Raw genomic sequence first — 25,061 nt, forward strand, 5'->3', positions numbered from 1 at the left:
GGAAACTTCGTTAGAAGTCCCGAATAGAAAAAGTCTTCATCCATCACTCGAATCTAGGGTTTCGAAGCAAAGAAATTAGCGTTGTCGGACTTCCGAAAAGTGAATACTATCGTGCGTACAGTCCAGAGTTCCGAAATGAAACGCTGGTCGAAGGAAAAATAAAGACAACCTTTAAATTTTTCAAGGATTAGAAATTTCACTAAAAACGTTGCTCTAAAAGCGAAATTAGGTTATTCTGGACACGCTCGCCATAAGGCAGGTGTGCAGACGACTCGTACTAACTCCAAAAACGACTACGCAACATTCCTCAAGCAATTCCTGAACTTTCTTCTTCATTTATCTTTCTCAAACATCAAACTCCTGTCACGCTTACACTGATTCTACGCGTGAGTCGGAAATGAACTTGTCTGTAAATCCAGGTCTTACAATACTCCCCTCCAAAAAGAAAGTTTCGTCCTCGAAACTCAGAGTTCTGCGAAAAGTCCGGGATACAGTTCCTTGATCTTGTCTTCCAATTCCCATGTAGTATTGCCCGTGTCATTGTTCCTCATAAACCTTACTTAAGCAATCTGTTTTCCCCTTAACTGTTTCACTCTTCTATCCCCACTGCTAACTGTCGGCGTCTCAAAAGACAACCATCATCCTTCAGCTCTATGTTGTCCAGGTCGACCACTTGTGTCGGATCTCCGTTTGAAATAATACTAGTTGACACTCCGTGCAGTCGCACAATCCTAACCACTTGCTTCTTTACCTTCGGTCGTCCGAAATTCTTCTTAAACTCGGTACATCTCTGCCATTTCAAAGTAAATACTCAACTTGTCCTCGTGATCTTCATCTACAGTCCAAAACTCAACTTGATCGCTTGATAACTCCTAGACGAAATATTGCGTTGGAATCTAATAGTCCATTAACGTCACATCCAACTTCGTAACTATCATCACTCGCACCATGAAATCAATCTTCTACTTAGTCACCATTCAAATTAAAACTCGACTTGAGTTTAATACCATGTGCATCACAAGACTCATTCCCTTTAACATCAACTTATCAACAACTTATAAGCAAATCTTCATCTTAATATCTAACAATCCATTATTATCGTCTTCGTCCTCAAAACTTTCCTCACTCCAACCAATTTACACTTACTGAAATCCCTAACACTTCGCATAAATCGAGACTTATCCTCTAGAAGATTAAATCATAACTATACCTCAAGGGTCTTAACTAGTCATTTTATCATCCGATCCTTCAACCTTCTGAGATCTAACTGTTATCGTAACCGCTAACACCACTAAATCCCTTATTCGTACATGATTTTCCACTCCCGAAGTCAATCTTAACCCTAGGATTCTCATTCAACTTAGCAAAATTCACTTGCTAACTCCAGCATGCATCACCGAAATCCATAGCAAAGTTCCATTCACTCTTAAACTCTACGAAACTTGTCCAAATATAAAAACCTCAAGTACTCATCTTAATACTAACACTTTCCTTTCTGTAACTTAATCATCCTCCAATCAATCCAACACTTAGCCTCTCGATCAGAACCTGATAAGACTTCATGTCTCACGCGTTTGTGATAAAATCAATTGACTTAAAATCTAAACCTTCACTATGTTTGGACCTCTAATATCCTTTAACTCTCCAACACTTCTTAAATGAATATTCATTTCTTAAAGCTACAACTCCTTCCCAAAGAAAATCGATTACTTAACATGAACTTTCCCCTCAAACCCGACTAATCCTCGGTCAATTCAAATTCATCTTACACATCCCTCTATCAAAGTCCATAACCAGCTGTGATTCCGAATATCACCCCCTCAATATTAGGTTGATCAGGCCTAATACATCGAAGGTGGAAATTTAGAAAAACCCACTGGAACAGACAATGAGTTCCTATCCTCTAGTAGTCACAAATATCCTGATATTACATCCCAAGCCTTGATACGAAGCATCACAATAAACTTCATAAGGTTCCTCTGGTTGTGGCAGAATAAGCACAGGTGACGTCGTCAAACGTTCCTTCAGTGTCTGAAAACTTGATTCACACGCCTCAGTCCATGCAAAAGGTTGATCCTTCCTCGTCAGTTGAGTCAAAGGTCCAACAATCTTGGCAAATCCCTCAATGAAGCGTCTATAATATCCAGCGAAACCCACAAAACTTCTGATTTCTGTCACTGTCTTCGGTTGCTCCCAATCCAAAACAGTCTCTACTTTCGCTGGGTCCACAGCTATGCCCTCCTTCGAGATAGCATGGCCTAATAAATTGACTTCCTCCAGCCAAAATTCACCCTTGGAAGGGTTCGCATACAGCTTTTTCTCTCTCAACACTTGTAGAACTTGGCGCAAATGTCCTTCATGTTCCTTCGCGTCCTTCTAATATATCAATATGTCATCAATAAACACCACCACAAACCGATCTAAGAACTCATGAAAGATGCGGTTCATGTAATCCATGGAAACAGCAGGTACATTTGTCACTCCAAACGGCATCACTAGGTACTCATAGTGTCCTTAACGTGTCCTGAAAGAAATCTTCGGTATATCCTCAGTCTTCACCCTGATATGATGATCGCCTGACTTCAAGTCTACCTTGGAAAATACGGCAGCCCCTCGTAATTGATCCATCAAATCATCTATCCGCGGTAACGGGTATCGGTTCTTGATCGTCGCCTTGTTCAGTTGTCGATAATCCACACACCATCTCGACCTTCCGTCTTTCCTCTTAACTAAAAGCACTGGCGCTCCCCATGGTGAAACACTTGGTCGAATGAATCCTTTTGCCGAAAGATCCTCCAACTGAGATTTCAACTTTACTAACTCTGCAGGTGCCATACGGTACGGTGCAATCGAAATCGGTCCGGTTCCGGGTGCAATGTCTATCACAAACTCTACATCGCGCACTGGCGGTAGTCCAGGTACGTCTTCAGAACAACATCAGCAAAAATCTCGAATCTTTGGAGTATCATGCACATCCGAGTCTCTCCTACCCTCTAGATCCTTGACGACTCCGCTTCAGAACTAAACGCCCCAAAATCCTACGTATCGTACCCATAAGGAATCTCCCTGTGATCCTAGCTTCCTTATCGACGCATCGGTAAAACAACTCCCTAGCTCAGCGTGCTATTCTAGACCTCGTGTAACCTCTATAGTTAAATCACGAGCAACTTCGAATAAGGTCCTACTAGGAATAATAATCATAAGATCATAGTCTAAGTAGTAAATACAAGTTAGGCGCGTCGCACTCGTTTCGAAGATAAAGGAGTAAGTTATTCTAGAATAAGAAGACAGTTAAAATATTACCGTCGTCCCCACGTTCTTCCTCGTTCAACTCCTCAGTTCCTGCACCCTCCTTGGTGTAAACCTCTTCCTCTGCAGCAAGTTGTTTTCCTTTTCCAGCATTCCCTGATGATTCTCCCTTGGGTGCCTTACAATCTCTGGAGAAATGTCCCGGTTGGTTGCAATTGAAGCATAGACTTCCCTTGATCTTGCACCTACTGGCATAGTGCCTCACTTTCCTGCACTTGAAACACGTCACTGTTTTTCCCGAAGTCTTGTTTCCTGTCCCTCCGGTAGCATCATTCCCTTTCATCTTACTGTCAGACGTTCCCTCCTGAAGTGTCTTGCAGTTCAAAGCTAGATGCCCCTCTCGGTTACACTTGAAGCATCTCCGTCCAATCACTGAGCACTTGTTAGCAAAATTCCCAAACTTTCCACAACGAAAACATGTCACACCTTTGTCACCAACTGGCTTCCCTCCAGTATCAACAGTCGTTGGTTTGTACGCTCTTGAGATAAGATCTCTTCCATCGGAACGCTGATACGGTCCCCACTGATGGTAGCTCTCCTTTCTGCTGTAGCCTTGGGAACCTGACCTCATTGGTCCCCCAGCTCCTGTTCGGTCCATTCCTCTTTGTTGATACATTGCCGTCGTCATCAGTCGTTGGTGATGCTCACGTGCAGCCTCTTCAGCGCGCATATAAGCGTCTTCCACAGCCTGGTTCATCATTGCCTCGATCAGTGTAGCTATTGCATCCGCCATCCGGTTAAGGTCCACCATCCTATGTCTCATCAAACGTCCGATTAGTACTAACCACACAGTAGCACTAGACAACCACTCAATCCGATTAAGTAGTAACGCAAACAATTAGAGCGAAAATCGCTCTGCAGACAATCAATTTTCACTCCTTGCAGAGTCACACAACCTAGCACAGAAGACCTATTCCCCAAAGACTCCCAAAAGACTCGACTAAGCTCTGATACCACAATGTAACACCCCGATTTCCAGGTGTCACTTTAGTAACTCAAAAATAAACTTTACGAGAAAAACATGTTTTTTTTTCGTTTGATTCCTTTGAATTAAAGCAGTAGAAAATAAAGACATAGCCCAACCACTAAACTAACCAATATACAACAAATATAAACATGTACAGCCTCAGCTGCACTTCCACGTCACGCGCACTCGCAGTGACTCCAAAGTAGGGTGCCCGTAGGCAAATATATACAGACCCAGAAGTTCGAGTGAAAAGATTATATGTACAATCCACGAAGAGAAAGTCGGCCTCAAAATGGCCTAAGCAAAGACCCCTACGGTCCGACTGACTCACTGTGATCCCTCAATAAGAGAACCACACTAAAAGCCATGCATCGGGAACCTACCCTGTCCCAAAAGTAAGACGAATCAGAGCTCTACACAAAATATGACGCCTGCCTAAATCTACCCTCTCGGTACCGAGTCCACCGCGAACTGAAGTCGGCCAGTTGAAGCTCAGCTCCATGCGTCGTAAAACTCCTTTCGTCAGACATCCACGCTCGTCAGTCCGGTCCATCAACTTAAACCTGATCCCCCCCGAGGGAGAGACCATCGAAACCCACTCCACCGTCGACATCTGGCAGCAGGCCGACCGCCCAAACACAAACATGAAACCAAAGCCAAGGCGCTAGGGTCAACTCACGGAAATAAGTAGATATACACTCAACATGTGATATGGGGTATAGATATATATGTTGTTATATAAACATATAGATAATCCTAGCATGTTATGGCTCTAACAATGCTTCAATAAATCAAATAGCACACAATCCCAATCAGAATGAATGTATGCGTGAAGTGCAATCATGATCCGGATTTGTGACGCGTTCCCGTTCGCCACAAGTGAAGCATTCTCGTTCTTCACTATGGATGAACCATTCCCGTTATTCATCCTTGGTGAACCATTCCCGTTATTCACCCTTGGTGAACCATTCCCGTTATTCACCGTATGATGAACCATTCCCGTTATTCATCATTAATGCATTGGTGAACCATTCCCGTTATTCACCATGAGATGCACAGGTGAACCATTCCCGTTATTCACCCGATTGATGCAATATGGTTAGCCAAACATCGAATCGCCCTCACCACACAAGTGTTTAGCCCAAACCCAAACTCAGAACAAACCCAAGAGTTAGTGTCAGTCAATACAATACAACTCGGAGTTAGTGTCGGTCAATACAACACCACTCCAATAACAAAACCCAAAATCAAAGCCAGAGTCAGTGTCGGTCAATACAACACGACTCGGAGTTAGTGCCGGTCAATACAACACAACCCCAACACCCAAAACCCAGAGTTAGTGTCGGTCAATACAACACAACCCCAACACCCAAAACCCAGAGTTAGTGTCGGTCAATACAACACAACTCGAACAACAAAACCCAAGAGTTAGTGTCGGTCAATACAACACAACTCGAATAACAAGACCCAAGAGTTAGTGTCGGTCAATACAACACAACTCGAACAACAAAACCCAAGAGTTAGTGTCGGTCAATACAACACAACTCGAATAACAAGAGTACTAGAGTACTCGGTGACTTTCAATCATCACCGTAGCTCACCTCAGTGGCTTTCCCCAATTCCAAAACCCACAACAAAAGTCGACTTTTCCCCGTCTTTCGTAAATATTTTCCCCTTCAGTTCTCCTATGCTTAAACGTTAATAAAAATTGTTTCAATTCGAATTAGTCAAGTTATGAGTTTATTTCTCAAAGTCTAAGTATCCCAAGTCTTTAGTTTTCAAAATTCTATTCATTCTAGGTTTTCCAAAACAAACAACCCACAAGAAATTTCCGGGGAAAGTCTAAGTATACGAACAAATGTCTAAGTCTCAAACCTTGAGTTTGGACTTGCCTAGGGTTGTTCATCCAACCCGAAATATCAAAGATCACCAGATCAATGAATCCCCACTCCGAAGTCGCATCAAAACGCACAATCCAACAACATCTCAACATCATAAGTTATGGAAAACATCATAACATCAGTTCATCAACATAATCAACATCAAAGTAAAGCATAAGTCGAATTCATCGACGCCTATCATACAGTTATAGCTAATAGTAAGTTGCCCTAACCTCGAGCTGATCCAGTCTCGTGATCAAAATCTCCTTCACACAAATGCTCTGAAACTCCCAAAGTTCCTTCAACTGAACCTCGGAGAAAAACAAAGCAGAATCCAAACAAAATCGATTAGTTCGATCACAATACAACACATTAACGATAGACAAAGCATTAAAGCTTCAGAATACATCAATCGGATGCGAAAATACAAGTTTTCGAAAACGAAAACTCTCCCCCCTAAAGGAATAGCTCTTGGCCTTTCTTCGATCAAATCTGTTTACAAGGTAGTTTTAGGGTAAAACTAAGGCAAAGAAACTGTCTGAACAATTTTCGGACAATCGGATCAAAATACGGCCGTTCAGGGGCGTTTTGGTCCAAAATAAAAGCTCAAAACCTCAAAGTTATCAGTTCGGAAAACAAATTTGACAGCAATGATCCTAACGACATCCGTGACAACAAATCCTAAAGGCACGAAGTCAGATTATGACTTTTCGACAATAAAGTTTCGAAATGTGCGCAAAAAGGGTTTTGAAACAGTTTTTCAGATCTTGGACAACTCGATCACAATCGGCGATTACTGACAGAGGTTTTAGACTCTTGGAAACATAGGGAACAAACCCCAACCAAGAAATCAGAGAAAACGGACAGTTTTACAAAAAGCTCAAAATTGTGAGCACATAAACGACTACAGAAAAGCAGTAGAAAAGGTGATCAGAGGTAAGAATCAAGCTAGTTACCTCGGTACCTTGAAGTAGGGACGAACTGCACGAAGATCGGTCGAGTTTTGGCGAAAAATTCTTCTCCTCCTCTCCCCCTAGAACTCGCGGCTTTGAAGGAAAGAAAATGATGAGATATTTTGCTTTTTCGACTATTTATAGGCGGGTGAAATCGCGGGAAAATGAAAATTTCGCGATTCCGATTTTTGCAGCATGTTCACCGATGAATTCTAAGAGAGATTCTGGCGTCAGATTTCCAGAACTCAAAACAAATCTCAGACATTTGGGAAAAACGATATCTAAAATCCCAAAAGCGGTGTAAGTTAATCTGTCCCGAAAAACTACTTTTTGTTGTGATGGTCAGACGACAAAACTTCCTTCTGACGAAAGATTGGAAACGTCGAAACAAATCTGGCAACACGAACGGAAACTTCGTTAGAAGTCCCGAATAGAAAAAGTCTTCATCCATCACTCGAATCTAGGGTTTCGAAGCAAAGAAATTAGCGTTGTCGGACTTCCGAAAAGTGAATACTATCGTGCGTACAGTCCAGAGTTCCGAAATGAAACGCTGGTCGAAGGAAAAATAAAGACAACCTTTAAATTTTCCAAGGATTAGAAATCTCACTAAAAACGTTGCTCTAAAAGCGAAATTAGGTTATTCTGGACACGCTCGCCATAAGGCAGGTGTGCAGACGACTCGTACTAACTCCAAAAACGACTACGCAACATTCCTCAAGCAATTCCTGAACTTTATTCTTCATTAATCTTTCTCAAACATCAAACTCCTGTCACGCTTACACTGATTCTACGCGTGAGTCGGAAATGAACTTGTCTGTAAATCCAGGTCTTACACCGGCCATAACGATGACCTATCCCTGAATGTCGCCCCTTGCGATGACAATGAAGTCGTAACCCTTAAACCTTCTGGGGCCGATGGAGAGCATGCCTGGTTCTATCTTCATGGTTATATTTTTACCGAGCTTTTCATGAAGCTTCCCTTTTCCACCTTTGTCTGCGACGTACTTACTTTCTTAAATGTCGCCCCATGTCAGCTTCTACCGAACGCCTGGGGCTTCATTCGTTGCTTTGAGTTGTTGTGTGAGCAGCTAAACTTTGCCCCCACTTACCCTTTATTTTTCTTTTTCTATAAGACTAGCATCGCCAAACCTTCTTGTGTGTCTTTTGTTCCTTTGTCGGCCCGCCCCAATATGGCCATTTTCAAACAGTTAAAAAGCTACTTTAAGCACTGGGAAAATAAGTTTTTTAAGATCGTTCACTCGCTCGAAATTCCCAATCTCATACTTGACAAAAAGGACCGCCCCTTGTTTCCTTTACACTGGACCGTGAACCCTCGGCGGGATATTACTGTCGTGCTTGAGGCGTTGACCGAGGAGGAGAAACAGGTCGCCTTATACATCCTTACCCTTCCTCAAATTTCCTGTTCCGACCTTCTCCAGGCCGCCAAAGATGGGAAACTTCAGGAATTGTTTTGTAAGTTTGGATTTATTGTGTATGCCTTGTAATGAGCCTTCCTTGATCGCCTGTTTTTAACTTGTGTATTCTTTACTGTTCGCAGCTGAAATGGGCAAGTCCAAAGGCGGCGTCAATGCTGACAGTATGCAGGCCTTGATCGCCAGCCAGGTCGATGCTGCTAAGGGACACAGGAAAAACGAGAAGAAAAACTTGAAGGGTGACAGGAAGAACAAGTCGCCCATGGTAGACGAGCGTGACCCCAAACGTCAAAAATCCGGCAGTTCTTCCAAGAATGACCCCAAGCAAACAACACTGAATGATACTTTATCCAGGGCTCCAAAAGACAAGAGAACTTCAAGCAACATTCCCCCGCCCCCGACTCACACTCCTGGCGCTTTTGCCAACTTGGTAGCCGCCGCCAGCCCTGTTCCTCAATCGTCTCGGGACGCGGTACCTGGTAGTGATACTTGCGCTCTTCATAGCGTATTTGATCCTAAATTCAATGGCCTTAACTTCATGGAGAGGAATTTCAATACTCAAATTCCTCATGATGTGGCCTCTAAGGGTGTTCGAGCCGCTGTGACCCTCGCAGTGAACCAAGCGATCGTCGCTGCCAGCTGCGCCGCCGGTATTCTTCCTCACCTGAAGAATATTGAATCGGATAAGGCCCGCGCCCAGCAAAAACTTGAGGATGCCAAGGCGGCCTATTCGCATTTGAAAACTGAAGATGCTTTGACCGGCGTCCGCCGTCAGCTTCAGGGGGCGACGAAAGATCTTGCCAAAGAGAGGGCTGCTAAGGGCAATCTTGAAACCAAACTTGATGCTGCTGAAGAGAAAATCAAGAAGCTGGAGGCCGAGTTGAAGAAATCCAACGAGACTCTTTTAGAAAAGAGCTCTCGTCAATATGTTTTGGGTCATCTCAGCGCCAAAGAGCAACTTCGGATTCTTTATCCGAAACTTGATTTTTCCATGTTTGGTTTCATGAAGAAGATCGTGGATGGAAAGGTTATAGGCGATCCTGATCCTGAAGTGAGTAGCCTTCCCTTCATGCAAGAGTCTAACGATGAGGATGAAGGGGTAACTCTGGGCGAGGGCGAGGGTGTGGAGAAAGCTGCTGCAAGCGAAACAACTCAGGGCGAGGACGTGGAGAAGACTGTCCCCACTGCCAACGCGGATAATCAAGCATAGGATGTTTTAAAAATATTTTCCATGTTTGTAACTTGACTTTTGTTTCTTTCATTTGGATTCTGGGCCCCGCCCTTTGTTTTGTAATGACATAGGACTTTGGGCGCTTGTCCCCTTTTCATTTTTAAGCATGTTTTGCTCGTGATTACTTTAATTTCGTTATGGCTGGTTTACTGAGACTTTGCTCGCCATTTGGCGAGGCTTTTTGTCCTTAGTATGATAAACAAGGCTTAGGCACATTTTACTGGCCTTAGTCGTTTTACGGACGGTGCTTGGTTTCTAGTGGTCACTAGAATTGCCAAGGCTATGTTTGCTCGGTGATGACACTTTCTGATTGCGAATGTTTTTGTCATATTAGATCATCGCCATAGGAAGTTTGTTTAAGAAAGTTTATGAGTTAGATCTTGTCAGTTGTGACGAATATCAAACTGTAAAACATTTTTCATTTCTTTTAATAAAAAACTAGGTTCTATAGACCCGTACATGAGAGTTTCCCCCCTTCTTTTCATTGGTCGCCTCATTAAAAACCTTTTTCAAGGAAAAAAGAGTGCGACTTTCTTCTTCTTAACTATAGTATTGCCTCAAACTGGAGGCATTCCACGTGCGGCACACCGCCCTGCCATCCAACTGTTCAAGCTTGTACGCCCCTACGCCCACTTCAGCTTTAACCCTAAAAGGGCCTTCCCAATTGGGTGTCAATTTGTTCTTCCCTGAAGTTAGCGTCCTTTCACGCAACACTAGGTCTCCCGCCTTCATCTTTCTAGGGACGACCTTAGTTGCATATTTTCGGGCGACCCTTAGCTTTCTTGTTTCATTACGCAAGTGTGCCTCTCTTTGCAATTCTGGGAGCATGATCAAGTTTGCGATTAAGTTATCATTGTTTTCTTCTTCATTCCTGTTTGCAACCCTCCAGCTTTGATTTTCTACCTCCACAGGTAACATAGTGTCTGAACCATAGGTTAGTCTGTACGGCGTTTCTCCAGTGCTGGTTTGGACCGTGGTATTGTACGCCCACAAAACATCGGGAAATTCCTCCACCCACCATCCTTTTGCCTCATCAAGCTTCTTCTTCAATCCATTTAATATGACCTTGTTAGCCGCCTCAGCCTGGCCGTTTGTCTGAGGATGTTCAACTGAAGTGAATCGCATGTCAATCCCAAGGTCAGCACAAAAGTCCCTTGTCAATGCGCTGGTAAATTGAGTGCCATTATCCATAACCAATGCCATTGGAACTCCGAAACGGCACACAACACGCCTCCACAAAAAGTTTCGCACCTTGGCAGCGGTCATTGTTGTGAGTTGCTCTGGTGGTGCCCTGTGTATATCGGAAAAAACTTGACACTTTGAACACTTCTTCACATATTCGAGGCAATCTTTCTTGATAGTTGGCCAATAGAATCCCGCCCTGAGGACTTTCACGGCCAAATACCGCCCTCCAATGTGGCTTGAGCAGACTCCTTCATGAACCTCAGCCATTATTTCTTGAGATTTGGCAGCATCCACACATTTAAGCATTGGAGACATAATTCCCTGCCTATACATCTGTCCACCAACCAAGGTGTAAAAGCTAGCCTCTCGCCTCTTTTCCTTAGTGTTTTTGCTTTCATCTTGAGGTTGCTGACTTAAGAAGTCGATGATTGGGTCCATCCAAGATGGTTCCCCATTTCCTATAGCCTTTGCCACTTTGAACTCTAGCATGTCTGTACTTGGATGGGGCAGGATTTCTTGTATTACAGTTTGGTAGTTTCCGAGTCGCCCAGTGCTAGCCAGTTTAGCCAATGCATCCGCACACTCGTTTTGACTTCTTGGTATGTGCTCGATCCTGACATGTTCGATCGCCTGCATAAGCCTTTGAACAATTTCTAGGTACTTGGACAATTGTGGGTCCTTCACTTGATATTCACCGCGCACTTGCTTTACTACCAACTGGGAGTCGCCCTTTATATATAGTTTTTGCACTCCCAATTCAATGGCGAGTCTCAAACCAGCTATTAATGCTTCATATTCGGACTGATTGTTGCTCGCCCTGAATCCAAACTTTAGTGATTTCTCAATCAGCATTTTGTCCGGGCTTTCGATTGACACGCCAGCCCCACTCCCTGATTCATTGGATGAACCATCAACTGAAAGTACCCATTCTGCATTTTCTTTGTCACCCTCCGTGGGTGTTAACTCTGCTACAAAGTCAATCAGACTCTGAATTGTGACTTGTCCTCTCTGTTCATAGCTGATGTCATATTCTGACAGTTCGACCGACCAACTAACCAGTCGCCCTGATAAATAAGGCTTTTGCAAAACTTGTCTCTTAGGAATGTCAGTCTTGACCTTTATTTGAAAGCTCTGAAAGTATGGCCGAAGTCGCCTGGCCGTCTTTAGTATTGCCAGAGCCGCCTTTTCTATTTTCTGGTAACGCACTTCTGCCCCTTGTAGTGTGTGACTTACAAAGTATATGATTTTATATTGCTTGTTTTCTTCCTGAAGCAAAACTGTACTAACCGCCGCATCAGTGACCGCCAAGTAAAGAATTAAAGGAATCCTTGGCGTAGGCTTAGCTAGCATAGGCGGCGAGGCCAACAACTCCTTAAGTTGCTGGAAGGCCTCTTCGCACGCCCCTGTCCATTGAAAAGTTGTATTCTTTTTTAAGCACGTAAAAAATGGCGTCGCCCTATCACCTGCTTTTGGAAAAAAGCGAGATAAGGCCGCCAACCGTCCTGTTAACCTCTTGACCTCTCGAATACTGGACGGGCTTTTCATGTCTACTATAGCTTTGCATTTGTCAGGATTAACCTCGATCCCCCTTGAAGTGATCATGAATCCTAAGAACTTGCCACCCAAAATTCCAAAGGAACATTTTTCTGGATTCAGTCTCATGTTGTATTTCCGGATTTGTGCAAATGCCTCGGCCAAGTCTTCGTGATGCTCGCCCCCTTTGATAGTTTTAACAATCATGTCATCTACATACACTTCCATGTTTCTTCCCACTTGACTTGCAATAACCTTGTCCATCAATCGCTGGTAGGTTGCTCCTGCGTTCTTCAAACCAAAAGGCATCGTCTTGTAACAATAGTTCGCCTGACTTGTCATGAACGCCGTTTTCTCCTCATCAGGGCGATACATCATAATTTTGTTGTACCCTGAATATGCATCCATCAAACTGAGCATTTCATTCCCAGAAGCCCCATCTACCAACTTGTCCACATTTGGGAGTGGATAAGAATCCTTTGGGCAAACTTTGTTTAAACTTGTGTAATTTGTACACATTCTCCATTTCCCATTTTCCTTTCGCATCATAACAACGTTTGCCAACCATGTTGGGTATTGAACTTCTCTAATGAACTTTCCTTCAAGTAACTTTTGAGTCTCTATTTGCACCGCCTTGTCCTTTTCCTCGCCCATGCGCCTACGAGCCTGTACAACAGGCTTGGCCCCTTGCTGGATTGACAAGTGATGAGATATAACGTTGGGATCAATGCCTAGAACATCCTTAATTGTCCATGCAAATAAGTCCAAATTTTTTTTGAGTAGTTGGACCAATCGGTCCTCTTGTTCCTTTGACGAAGTGCTCCCAATTTTCAAAGCACGCCCAGATAAGTGAACAGATTTGATTTCTTCCGCCGGCTGAGGTCTTAACTCCTCCGAATCATCACGCAGATCCAAATTAAAATCTTCATGTGGAAAAATTTCCGTGACGCGATGTGCTTCTTTGGCCGCCTTCTTACCATAAAGTTCCAAACTTTGTGCGTAACATGCTCGGGCGGCCTCTTGATCCACCCTCAAAATCCCCACCTTTCCGTTGCAAGCTGGATACTTTACTGTTAAGTGGGCGGTTGAGATTATTGCACGTATTTTGTTCAAGGTATCGCGCCCAAGAAGCACATTATACGTCGCCTTACATAGAAGAACCAAATATTTTACTTGAAATTTCTTCACATAATCCCCCTCGCCAAAAGCAGTGTCCAATTCCACATAGCCTCGGACCTTGGCCCGATCGCCCGTGAATCCGACCAAACACCCTGTATATGGCTTTAAGTCTGACTCCTTTAAGCTCAATCTTTCAAATGCATCGCCATATATGATGTCTGCAGAACTGCCTTGGTCCAGAAAAACTTTCTTAGTAACATAGTTATTCACGCGCAGAGTCACCACTATTGGATCATTATCATGCGGAATCACGTGATCAAAATCTTTTGGCGAGAAAGTAATAGGAGCGTGGTTCAGCCAACATTCCCCCTCGTAAGCATGGTGCACCGAGTTTACTGCCTCAACATATCTTTTCCTTCATTTGCTAGATACACGCCCGCCGCCAAATCCCCCGGCAATTGATGAGCAAGACCCAGTTGGACAAATGCCCGCCGCCAAATCACCGCCAGTGTTTTTGACTGCTTCTGGCTGTGTATTTTCTCCTGAGACAAAGTTGGACCAATGCCCCGCCTTGATCAGTCGTTCAATCTCCTTGCGCAGGGTCCAGCAATTATCAGTATTGTGTCCCATGTCTTTATGAAATTCACACCACTTTGTTGTGTCCACGTTCGCAGGAGGTCGCCTGGGTGGCCTGTATTGGACTACGTTGGTTTGCCCTATTGCTCGCAGGATTGTGCTGAGAGGGGCGTTCAATTTGGTTTGATGACCCTGGGCGGGAGCATTTCCTCCCTGAGCCGCTGGATTCACCGAAGCAGGTTGACTGTTTCGATGCCAAGTGTTACTTTGTGGCCCCTGTTTGCCTGAAGGATAGGGCGGCGCCTTGGCTGGCGCGGTGTTTGAGCGGGGAGTTGTTCTTTAGGAGCGCGCCCCTTTTCCGCTGAAACGTCTGGTTGAGCCCGCCAATTGTCCCTATCTTTCTTAGTTTGCTCATCATGTTCAACCAAGATAAATTCCTGTACCCGTGCACGCAAATCCATCATATCTTTGGCGAGTCTTCTGGTTAAATCTTTGTTCAACGAGCCGCATCTGAGCCCATTTTTTAAGGCCCCCACACATACCTCCGGACTGGCGTCCTCTAACTGCACTGAAACTCTGCTAAATCGATCCATGTATGTTTTGATACGCTTGCCCACCTGTTGGCGAATATTGAATAAATCAGCCGGGGTTGCCTTTTGTGCTTGATTGGCCGAAAATTGTGTTAAAAACTTAGTTGACAAATCAGTGAAGTTGGAAATGGAATATGGAGGTTGTTTGATAAACCAAGTCATTGTCACGCCCTTAAACGTTGAAGGTAACAATCTGCACTTCACAGCGTCGGACGCCCCGCCAATGACCATTTTAGTATTAAAATACCGTAAATGGTTGATTGGGTCGGTATCTCCCCCATACATGTCCAAAGTCAGAGTTTGCAAATGCTCTGGAATCTTAACTGCAGCCACTATGGCCGCAAAGGGCTGAAAATCCACCACGTCCTCAGCATCCACACGTTGTCCACGTCTTAAGTCGCGCATTTGATTAAGGTACTCCACCTGAGCCTGTAAGTGTTCATTCTGATGTTGAACTGCCTGAATAGTGTCCAACACCTACCTTAGCTCCGCAGATGAGGCTCCGGGTGCATGGTCCTTCGCTTGAACTAGTGTTTCAACACGTGGCTCCTCTGTCTCCGGAGTGGGAAGCATTGCCTTAAGATCTAGTCCTGATCTGACCGGCGCAGCCGGCCGTTCTGGGTTGTCCGGCGTCGTGGTGGCGTGAGATCGCACCGCCACTGACGCCCCATCGGAGGAAGCCTCATCCTCCATTTCATGCTGAAGCGCATGTGCCTGACTTCTGCCTCCACTGTGACGACCACCACCATGACGGCGTGGTGCCCGCCCACCACAAGAACGTGTCTCCATCAAAGAATAAATTGCCTCTCATGTCAGCAGAAGAACAATCACTGAGTAAGAGCCACAAACAGCGCCAATGTTCTTGTCTAAGGTATAACAATAGGAATAAAGTACCCTTGATAAACCCTAGCAGAGCTAAAATAGTGTAAGCAATATGTAAATAAGGAAATTATCTCATAAATGGTAAAAAAGGTCCCTAGTACAAGGTGAGGACACCCTTTTTTATAGTAGGAGTGGTCTTTATCTAGAATGTTCATGGATTTGGGCCTTACATGCAGGGCCCAAATCTCAATGTTGAATAAGACAAATACATATGTGTGCAATATAACAAGACAAAATAACTCGGACCCACATCTTCCAGCTAGGACCTACGTCCTTATTTGCCAAGCGTTAGCCTTACCGGACGGGTCAACGGGCTTGTAATGACCCGCCCGGTCCAAATAGGTATCTCATATAATAAATTTCTTAGCCATTCAGCCTCTTTACTACCTGCAGCAAGAGCAAAAAATTATGTAGCCATGGTGAAGTCAGCAATGCAAGTTTGTTTCTTTGAACCCCAAGAAACTGCACCTCCACCAAGTTGAAGATCCATCCAATAGTGGAAGCATGATCTTCTACATAAGTTACCCAACTAACATCTGTATATCCCTCTAAAACTGAAGGATAACCATTATAGGTCAAACTATAATTAATTGTCTCTTTCAAGTATTTCAATACTCTATGAACAGCATGCCAATGGTCTTTACTTGGATTACATGTATACCGACTTAACCTACCAACAACATATGCTATATCAGGCCTAGTACAGGTCATGTCATACATTAAACATCTGATTGCCTTTGAATATTCAAGTTGTGCTACAGGACATCCTTTATGTGGTTGTAAATTACTATTTTAATCAAAAGGGGTAGAAACTGATTTGCAATCAAAATGATCAAATTTCTTAAGCACTTTCTCAATATACTGGGATTGGGATAAACCAATATCCTCACCATCTCTTATGATTTTAATTCCTAAAATCACATATGCTTCACCTAAATCTTTCATATCAAAACTTTTGGATAAGAAAGATTTAGTCTTTTCTACCTCATTTAAATCAGTGCCAAAGATTAACATATCATTCACATATAAACAAATCATGACTCCTTTTCATTTTGAAATTTACTATAAATACATTTACCAGATTCATTTATTTTATATCCATTAGCAAGCACAACTTGATCAAACTTTTGGTGTCATTGCTTGGGTGCTTGTTTTAACCCATATAACGACTTTATCAATTTACACACTTTGTGCTTTTGGCATTTGACAACAAACCCTTCAGGTCGTTTCATATACACTTCTTCATCCAACTCTCCGTAAATTTATTATAAAATATCATCAACTAATTTACATCACATGGATGGTGTCAATCATAATAGTCACGTATGCCTTGAGTTCAAATCCCATTTTGCACAATTTGAATTTTAAATTGACATTCAAAATGATAAGGTGCCAGTGTAGGATTTGAACCCACACAACCCAAAGCACATGCCATGGAGCGTTGCCAATGAACCAGTGTGTCTTCACGACTTATTTGATGATTACAGTAATATCATTTTTGTACGCAATTTCTGCATTTTTTCGGATTCAATCCCAAGCATTATTCATAAAAAGCCCCACACTTTTTTCTTTTAGCTTTTGTTTGGCAAGCCGCTGTAAGTTTTCGATGAGATCTTTAATTTGAATAATGTCCAAAAAATCTCTATTCATGTATGATGATTACGAATGTAAACAACAATGATACTAAATCAATATCATTATAAGAGTTATCAAAAATCTTCTCTACCCATTGATTTCAACGACAATTTGTGCAACAAAATATTATTATAGCTACACACAAAAAATTTCATATCCAGAAATATTTTAGTCGTGATATACTTGAATTCTCATTCACATCCAGAATTTTGCACATGTAAATGTCATTGACCATTCATCATATATCATTATAAAGAAAAAGTCATAAATAATTAAGTGTTCTGATCATACAAACAGTTAACTCTAATTTCAAAATATCATTCATGCATAAGGAATAAAACTCAAACACATTCAAACATGAACATCAATAATTCTATATTGCAGCAAGCATATAATCTCATGCAGCGGAAAATTAATAGTTTAATTCTCTAAACAATCAAGAATAATTTTAAGATATTATTCAGAGAAAATAGGAGGTGCACTGACAGTGTAAACTTGTTTTACACATGCATCCAATTGATTTCCGCCACATCAGCAATTTATTAATTTAATAATTAAAGTTAAAAATATTTGTAACCACTTAGTCCTATGTGGCATAATGTGATTGGACGTCAGTGTAGGTGCATATCATTTAATCTCTATTATTCATGGATCAAATCACCATTAAAGAAAAAATTGCAAATTCTCTAACTCATGCTTTGCTACCACATGTAAACTTAATCATATTAAAGCATGTAGAAGATATATTGGATCTTAAGATTCATAGTCTTCACACAATAAAAATGGTTGTGGGGTACTAACCTCTATTCATAAGTGTAATTGATCTCATTTGATCTTCTTGTAGAATGTCTTTTAGTCTATCTCCTTCTCGTTCCTTCTATGCTCTTTCATTATTCATGGCAAAGTATAGAGACATACTTTTATGGGCAGAGATAGATACAATGTTTTAAGTCCTTCATCAAACTTGTCCAATTTCACAAAATTAGATGTCATGTCTTTGAGTGATGCAGCCATTGATTAAGAATAATTGAACCTAAAGATTGTTGGGAAATAATCTGTGTTCGGGAAGATGCTGCAACTCTTGGATTGACGAAGTTGATGACGGAAGTACTTGAAGATTCAAAGCGTACATAAGCACTAACTTTTAGGTTCAATTCGCCCCCACCAATTAATGTATATTGGATGCAATTGAGAAAACCGGCAAATTCCCTTCAAGATACTTTGAATCCCTTGATGTGGTTTGCACTAACACACCAAACGTATCTTGACAATAGTTTACAGAAGTATGATTCTCACACTTCACTCATGCATTAGAGAAGTGAAGGATGATTTATGATAAAGTAAATGGGAGAGAAATTGGCCAAAACAAAGTCCAATTTCATGCATCAGAATCTCTAGTTTTTCTGCCCAAGTATCTCTTTATATAGAGATACTAACATCCCTTGGTGAAGAGATATATCTCTTTGAGAAACAGCTTCTAGAAAACCGTTATATATTATTAATGTTTAAAATTACTCTCAATAGATATGTTGGTTCATCTTGCAAACCGCATCCTGCACCTCCTTATGAAAGGTTGTGTGTTTGAATCCTATAGTTGCACATTTTTGCTAAATAACTGAACTTATTTCCGGAAATTCACAAATAAAAAAAGATGCCACCAAGATTTGAACCCACTACACGTAAGTAGTAAACTAGTCACACATCCACTAGACCACCATTAACATATTAAAATAACTTGAACATTAATTATTAGACTTAATTGCAACTTTGGTACTTGACGTTTACCAATTCCACGATTTTAGTCCCCCACCTAATTTAATTACACAGATGGTCCCTGACTTTGCTGGCAGTTTGCAACGTTGGTCCTACCGTTTGTTTGTTAATGGAGAAGGTTTACGTGAATGGTCACTTAGCTGATGTGGAAGTTGAATTGGAGAGAGAAAGAGACCAGCAATTGATTCAACCTTCTTCCTTGCCTCTAGGGACTCGTTCGTTCTTTATCTCTTCCCTTTTCGCTAAATCTCAAGCTTCGAAACATTTTCCTCACGGTGCTATGTTTTTTAAGGAGGAAGAGGGTAGAAGATGACCGTTGCAGGTGTCACGTGTTTCCCTCTCTCTTCAGTCCTTCTTTCTCTCTCCAATTGGACATCCACGTAAGCCTCCTCCGTTAACAAATAAACGACAGGACCAACATTGCAGACGGGAAGCAAAGTCAGGGACCATCTGTGTAATTAAATTAGGTGGGGGGGTTAAAATTGTGAAATTGGTAAACGTCAGGGACCAAAGTTGCAATTAAGCCTAATTATTATAACCATCAATAAAATGCATATTTTCAAGTTCATATATTTTGGAATTATTACTCACACTAGCCCCATTTGACTACGCCATAGCAAGCATCTCACGATATCCGTGCTCTTATTATTATAAGAAAGCTTCAACTTGAAGGTCTTATAATTACATAGAAAGCTTCAACTACAAGGATTTAATTACTGAGATTATCTAGTTTAAGGTGACAAAATTAATGCTCTTCAATGCTAGCGAGCAGAATCTGCTCAACCTGCTCCTCAAATCTCTACATTGCAGGCTGATGCTCTAATACATCCTTTTCCAAGTTTGGTTTCATGGATTGTATTGAATCCGAGACATAACTAATAAGCTAAGATTTGTAGCTTCTAATGAGAAATGATTCTAAATGTTGACCCGGGGATATATTGGTATTTTTGTGGGTCTTTTATTTTATTTTAAATTTATTTTATGAGTTTTAATTAGTTTTTATGATATTTTAAAGTAATTTTCGGATTTTTAATTATTTTAGGATTTTATGAGTTTTTATTATGATTTGGTAGATTTTAGTAGTTTTTTATCTTATCATTAATTAGTACTTTTTAAATTATAGATTTAGTTAGGATTTAAGTTGTTTATTTTTGGATTGTTATCTTTCTAGTATTTTATTTGATTTATTTTAATATTTTTATTTTATTTTATTTATGAATTTAAGAATAAAAAGAAGAGTTTAATGGATATGCACTGACAGTGTAAAATAGTTTTACACAGTCAGGAAAAAATGGATCTGATCCGGTGCTGATAGTCCACGGGAGCTTCCATGCACCGCAGGAGATCAAACGGTTGCAGCTTATTCTCTGCCACATGGCTTAATCTGGCCAGGGGTCTATGATAAGACCATGCACCCACGCAGCGTTGAATATTCACTTACAACTTGGACCAATGGTGATGTGACACGTGGTAGTAGGAAAGGACAGATTTTGGCTTTTTCTCAAACCTGCACCACGAGATTTTGAACGGAAAAAGCAGTACTATAGGGATATATATATATATATGGCAGAGACTATTCGCGCATCCTATTTTGCTAAGTGAGCCATCCCAAAACTGCAAAAAGACCAAAATACCCTTCAGTAATTTTAATTTAAAAAAAAAAAAACTACCTTCCTCACTTATAACTGCGGGCAGGTTAAAAATTTAAACACACCCGCAGTTATAACCACGGGAAATTGGTGCTATTAAAGAGGCTTACAGTAACCGTTTACACAAGGCTCATAACCTACCGCAGTTATAAGTGCGGACCGGTTGAAAATTATAACATATCCGCAGTTATAACAACGGGAAATTTGTGCTATTAGAGAGGCTTACAGTAACCTCGTACAGATGCCTCATGTTTTATGAACCTACCGCAGTTATAAGTGCGGACAGGTTGAAAATTATAACGCATCCGCAGTTATAACCACGGGAAATGACTAAGTTTTTCACTTCCGCTAACAAGTTAGCGGAAGGTATAAATTTAACACTTCCGCACGCATGTTAGCGGGAGCGTGTAATTTGTTTGATTACCGCAGTTTTAAGGGCGGGACTAACCAGTTACGTCGGAAAGTCGCGAAATCGCGATGTCAGCTAAAAAAAGCTGAAAAAAAAGCTCGAAAAAAAGGTAAAAACTTACATGGGTAAGCTTCTATTCTTGACTTGAGATCACCCAAAAGAACTTGGGAGTGGAGGAGTGGAGGATTAAGAGGAGGGTGAGGAGGAAGAAGGAGATGGTGTGTGGGAAGTAAAAATTAAATATTAGCTTTTATGTTTTTTTTACTAAGGGCAATGTTGGAATTTTCAAAAACGGAGATGGCGGACTTAGCAAAACGGGGAGGCGCAAATAGTCTCTGCCTTTTTTAATATCTTAAAGCAGCTTCTCCTTTTATGCCACCTGGAGTATAAAATATCAATAAATGTGTTGAACTAGTATCAAGACCCGTGCTTTGCACGGTTAATTTTTTCTCCATTTAATTAATTAACAGTGTATTGATAATACGTGAGTTTTAAAGGATATGCAATTTTGGTGTAAAGTAATTCTACACTAACAAACAATTATAGTGGATGGGATAGCTCACTTAGTTGAGATAAGGGTAGAAATATGTGTTTTTTTTTTTTTTTTTTTGGTCAAAAGAAATATGTGTTTGAGATAGAGGTCTAGAGTTTGAACCTTGAGGATGAGCATTTGTAATTACTAACAACTAACCACTAACATTTGTCTATTAAAAAAAAACACTCACAAACAATTACATTATACCATGTAGAAAGAACAATCACTTTCGTTTTAAAATTTTAATTAAGACAAAAATATTTTATGTTGTGGTGAAATTCAATAGATAACCTATAAAATTCGTTCACACTAACAATACACACACTTTTAAATTTTAATACATAATATATAAGATATCTTCTTTACTTTTTTGGAACTCAAGCTATATTTCAAACCATCCTCTTATCCATGTCAATATACATATATTCGCATTCAACTTCTATTCATAATTAAAAATGTGTATTAAACTAAAAAGATTTACCAAAATTAAGATCTTGTTTTCTTTTACCAATATCCCTTCAACTAATCAACCCCCACATGATAATTAAAATGTTATTAACTAAATTCAAAAAATTCTTTTATAAGATTAATTAATATAGTTATAATATATAATATATCATTGTTTGGTTTGGAAACTATTAACATAGTCAAATAATTATTTGCACTTTGTTTAAGAAAAACACCAATCATATTCAATGCTATTTTTTTTTTGTTACAATGCTAAATTAATATGACTGGAAACAATAATAAAATTATGTTTCTATTAGTTTTAACGTGAAAGTATTTTCATGTAAGATGTTTCTCCCCATCAAATATTTTATCTATTAGTTTCTTCTTTAATTTATCCAAGTATGGTATATTTTAACTATCAAATGATAATACTCTTATACATATTATTTATATATATTTTCCTATTAGTTTTAACAATATTGAAGTATTTTCATATGAAATGGTACTCCATAATTTAATCATACATCCGTATAAACCATGTATATTAATATTTCCTGTGGGCAGTTCTTTACCCATAATTTAATCATACATTCATATAAACCATGCATATTAATATTTTCTAGTCATTGTGACCAGAAAACGATATCTCTCAAAATGAGTTTCAATTATCTTTAAAAAAAAGTTTCAATTAAAATTCTATTAATTTACATAAATGCAATCACATGCTCGACACATGTGTTTCTTTTTTTGTTACATCGGAAAACTCGACACATGTGTTTCTAAGCACATGTGATGTGCATGTGGCATGTTGAATACTTTTTTTTAAGGGACGAAGCATGTTGAATACTTTCACTATCAATTTATCATACTTTCATATAAAAAAAATTAGAATCATTAAAAAAAATACTGAAATTATATTAAAATTTATTTTTCTATTAATTTTTACATGAACATGAAAATCTATTTTCATGGAAAATGCTCCTCACATGAGTTTTTTTATCATGTGTCATTGGTGCCTACGTCGTGCTGACTTTCCTTAAAATGTGCATACGTGTAGATCATTTAATTCATTCTATTATTCCCTTAAATTTAAATGTACTATTAAATCCTACATGGATTTTGCAAACCAACTCATTAACATCATACTTGAACCAAAACTCTTTAACTATCGCCAAAAACCATTGTTTAAGTGACTGCTCTATCATGGTTTTTTATTGAAGTTTAGAAAACTTGTTATCTATATCTTCACCCACTCCAATTTAATTTGCTCACATATGTCATTTCCAGTAAAGAAAAAAAGTAACAAACGCTTAGGCACCCTGAAATAACATTCAAACGAAAAGGATAAGAAAAATCCAAAAAGAAAAAGCCATAAGTTTTACTCAATCTATACTTCTAAGAAAGAAAAAATTGCCCAGATAAGATCAAACAGCTAAAAATGCTTGTTCTGCCCACAAATTGGTAAAAACAACTGCCCTGATTTTCCTCCACTCATAAGCATCTTGAATTTGTCCAACAATAGTGCATGCCCCTATGCTCTTAGCTGAATCATAGTCTTTTTGTTTGCAACTTTGGCATGTGCAAAATAATTTAGGCATGTTGAAAATTGAAAAGATCAAACAGAGCACGGAGTTCAGAAAACCAAAACAAAACACAAACCATTATAAAGCAAGTAAGCAACTAAAGAACAAAACCAAAACCAAAACAGAATTTGTGGTGGAGTAATACAATGTGATTACGGGTGGAGGCGGAGTATAGATTCCCCACAATTTAAGAACCAAACACACAACTGATGTGAGTAAGAAGACAGAAACACACATTGGGAAATTGAGACAACTCAAAAAAAACATAAACTCAGACAAAGCATTGAATAACATCACCTGCTATGTGCAAAAGAATAAAGGAGTAAATGCTTGTTGTATAGTTGGCGGAGAAAACACGTTTGTAAAGGTACGGAAATCATGTATTGGAGGGTTGACAAAATCCTAAGCGAGAGTGTCATCTGCCACTTTCACGCATGTAAGTGCAGTCCTACAACGTGCTAGATTCACACATGACAGTAGCACCATTAATGTGTGCAGATAGTTGTCAATGAGCAAGATAATGATGAAGTGGAAACACATTTAATGGGTTTGGGTTGGTCAGTAAGGTAAGGTTCTTTGCTGCCAAGGCTTGCTTTATTTTGTCACACTATATTTTACCTTTAAGGGCTAAAATCAAACAAAAACACTTATAAATGGTGAGTTGCTTTCTGGTAGGCCGGAACTCCTCTGCATAGACATTGGATTGGTAGCAATTCAACTTAGTCGCAATATGTAGATTCAGCGGTAGAGTCTTCTATATCTAATCACATATGTTAACCTGTAGAATGAACTTTAAATTCAAAACTTTCTAGAAAAAAGCTTGTAAACCAAATAATACCAACCCCATAATAAGAAGCCATGAAGAGCATCATATTGCTCAATTTATTTCAGAAATAAATGAAAAGGTCAAATTGGCGGGGAAGTGGAAGCTTAAAATGGTCTGACATACACTTTAAGATGTTATGCTGCCAGTAATATGACATGGTATCAAATAGTCTCATGCACCATAATAACTTTTGAAAGGTAAGGATGTGTCTATGACAAAATAGCCTGTAGAAAATTGTTGCATCAAGATACCTTGTCTATAATGCACTTATTGTCATTGATAATTTGATTTAATGCCTATAAGACAACTAAACTACATGCTATGTTTTATACATGTGGCAAAGAAGGTAGATTTAACATATGACCTTATCATTCACATAATTGTAAGCTTAAACATCAAACAAAATTATAAAATGTATTGAGTTAAGCTTGAACATTTTCATTTTAATGAGTTCAGATGAGATATTTGGCCATCATCGTGCCTGCCACATGCAAAATTTAAGCCAGAGTAAATAAGTTGATGGTGATAGCAAAGATGAAAGGA

The 25,061-nt window shown here is 40.1% G+C and overlaps 2 protein-coding genes across 2 annotated transcripts; both read right to left on the reverse strand.

The window, feature by feature from the left end:
* Nucleotides 1–10,313: 10,313 nt before the first annotated feature.
* On the reverse strand, nucleotides 10,314–14,240 carry LOC130719494 (uncharacterized). The gene is made up of 3 exons (XM_057570118.1): nucleotides 14,114–14,240; nucleotides 12,712–13,894; nucleotides 10,314–12,546 (listed from the first exon to the last, which is right to left on the reverse strand). Exons 1-3 carry the CDS (start codon nucleotides 14,238–14,240, stop codon nucleotides 10,314–10,316), a joined length of 3,543 nt encoding a protein of 1,180 aa, XP_057426101.1.
* A 173-nt stretch (nucleotides 14,241–14,413) lies between these two features.
* On the reverse strand, nucleotides 14,414–15,181 carry LOC130719496 (uncharacterized). Its single transcript, XM_057570119.1, has one exon. It carries the CDS (start codon nucleotides 15,179–15,181, stop codon nucleotides 14,414–14,416), a length of 768 nt encoding a protein of 255 aa, XP_057426102.1.
* Nucleotides 15,182–25,061: the final 9,880 nt, after the last annotated feature.

The sequence above is a fragment of the Lotus japonicus genome, chromosome 5, assembly GCF_012489685.1.
Source record: "Lotus japonicus ecotype B-129 chromosome 5, LjGifu_v1.2".
NCBI lineage: Eukaryota > Viridiplantae > Streptophyta > Magnoliopsida > Fabales > Fabaceae > Lotus > Lotus japonicus.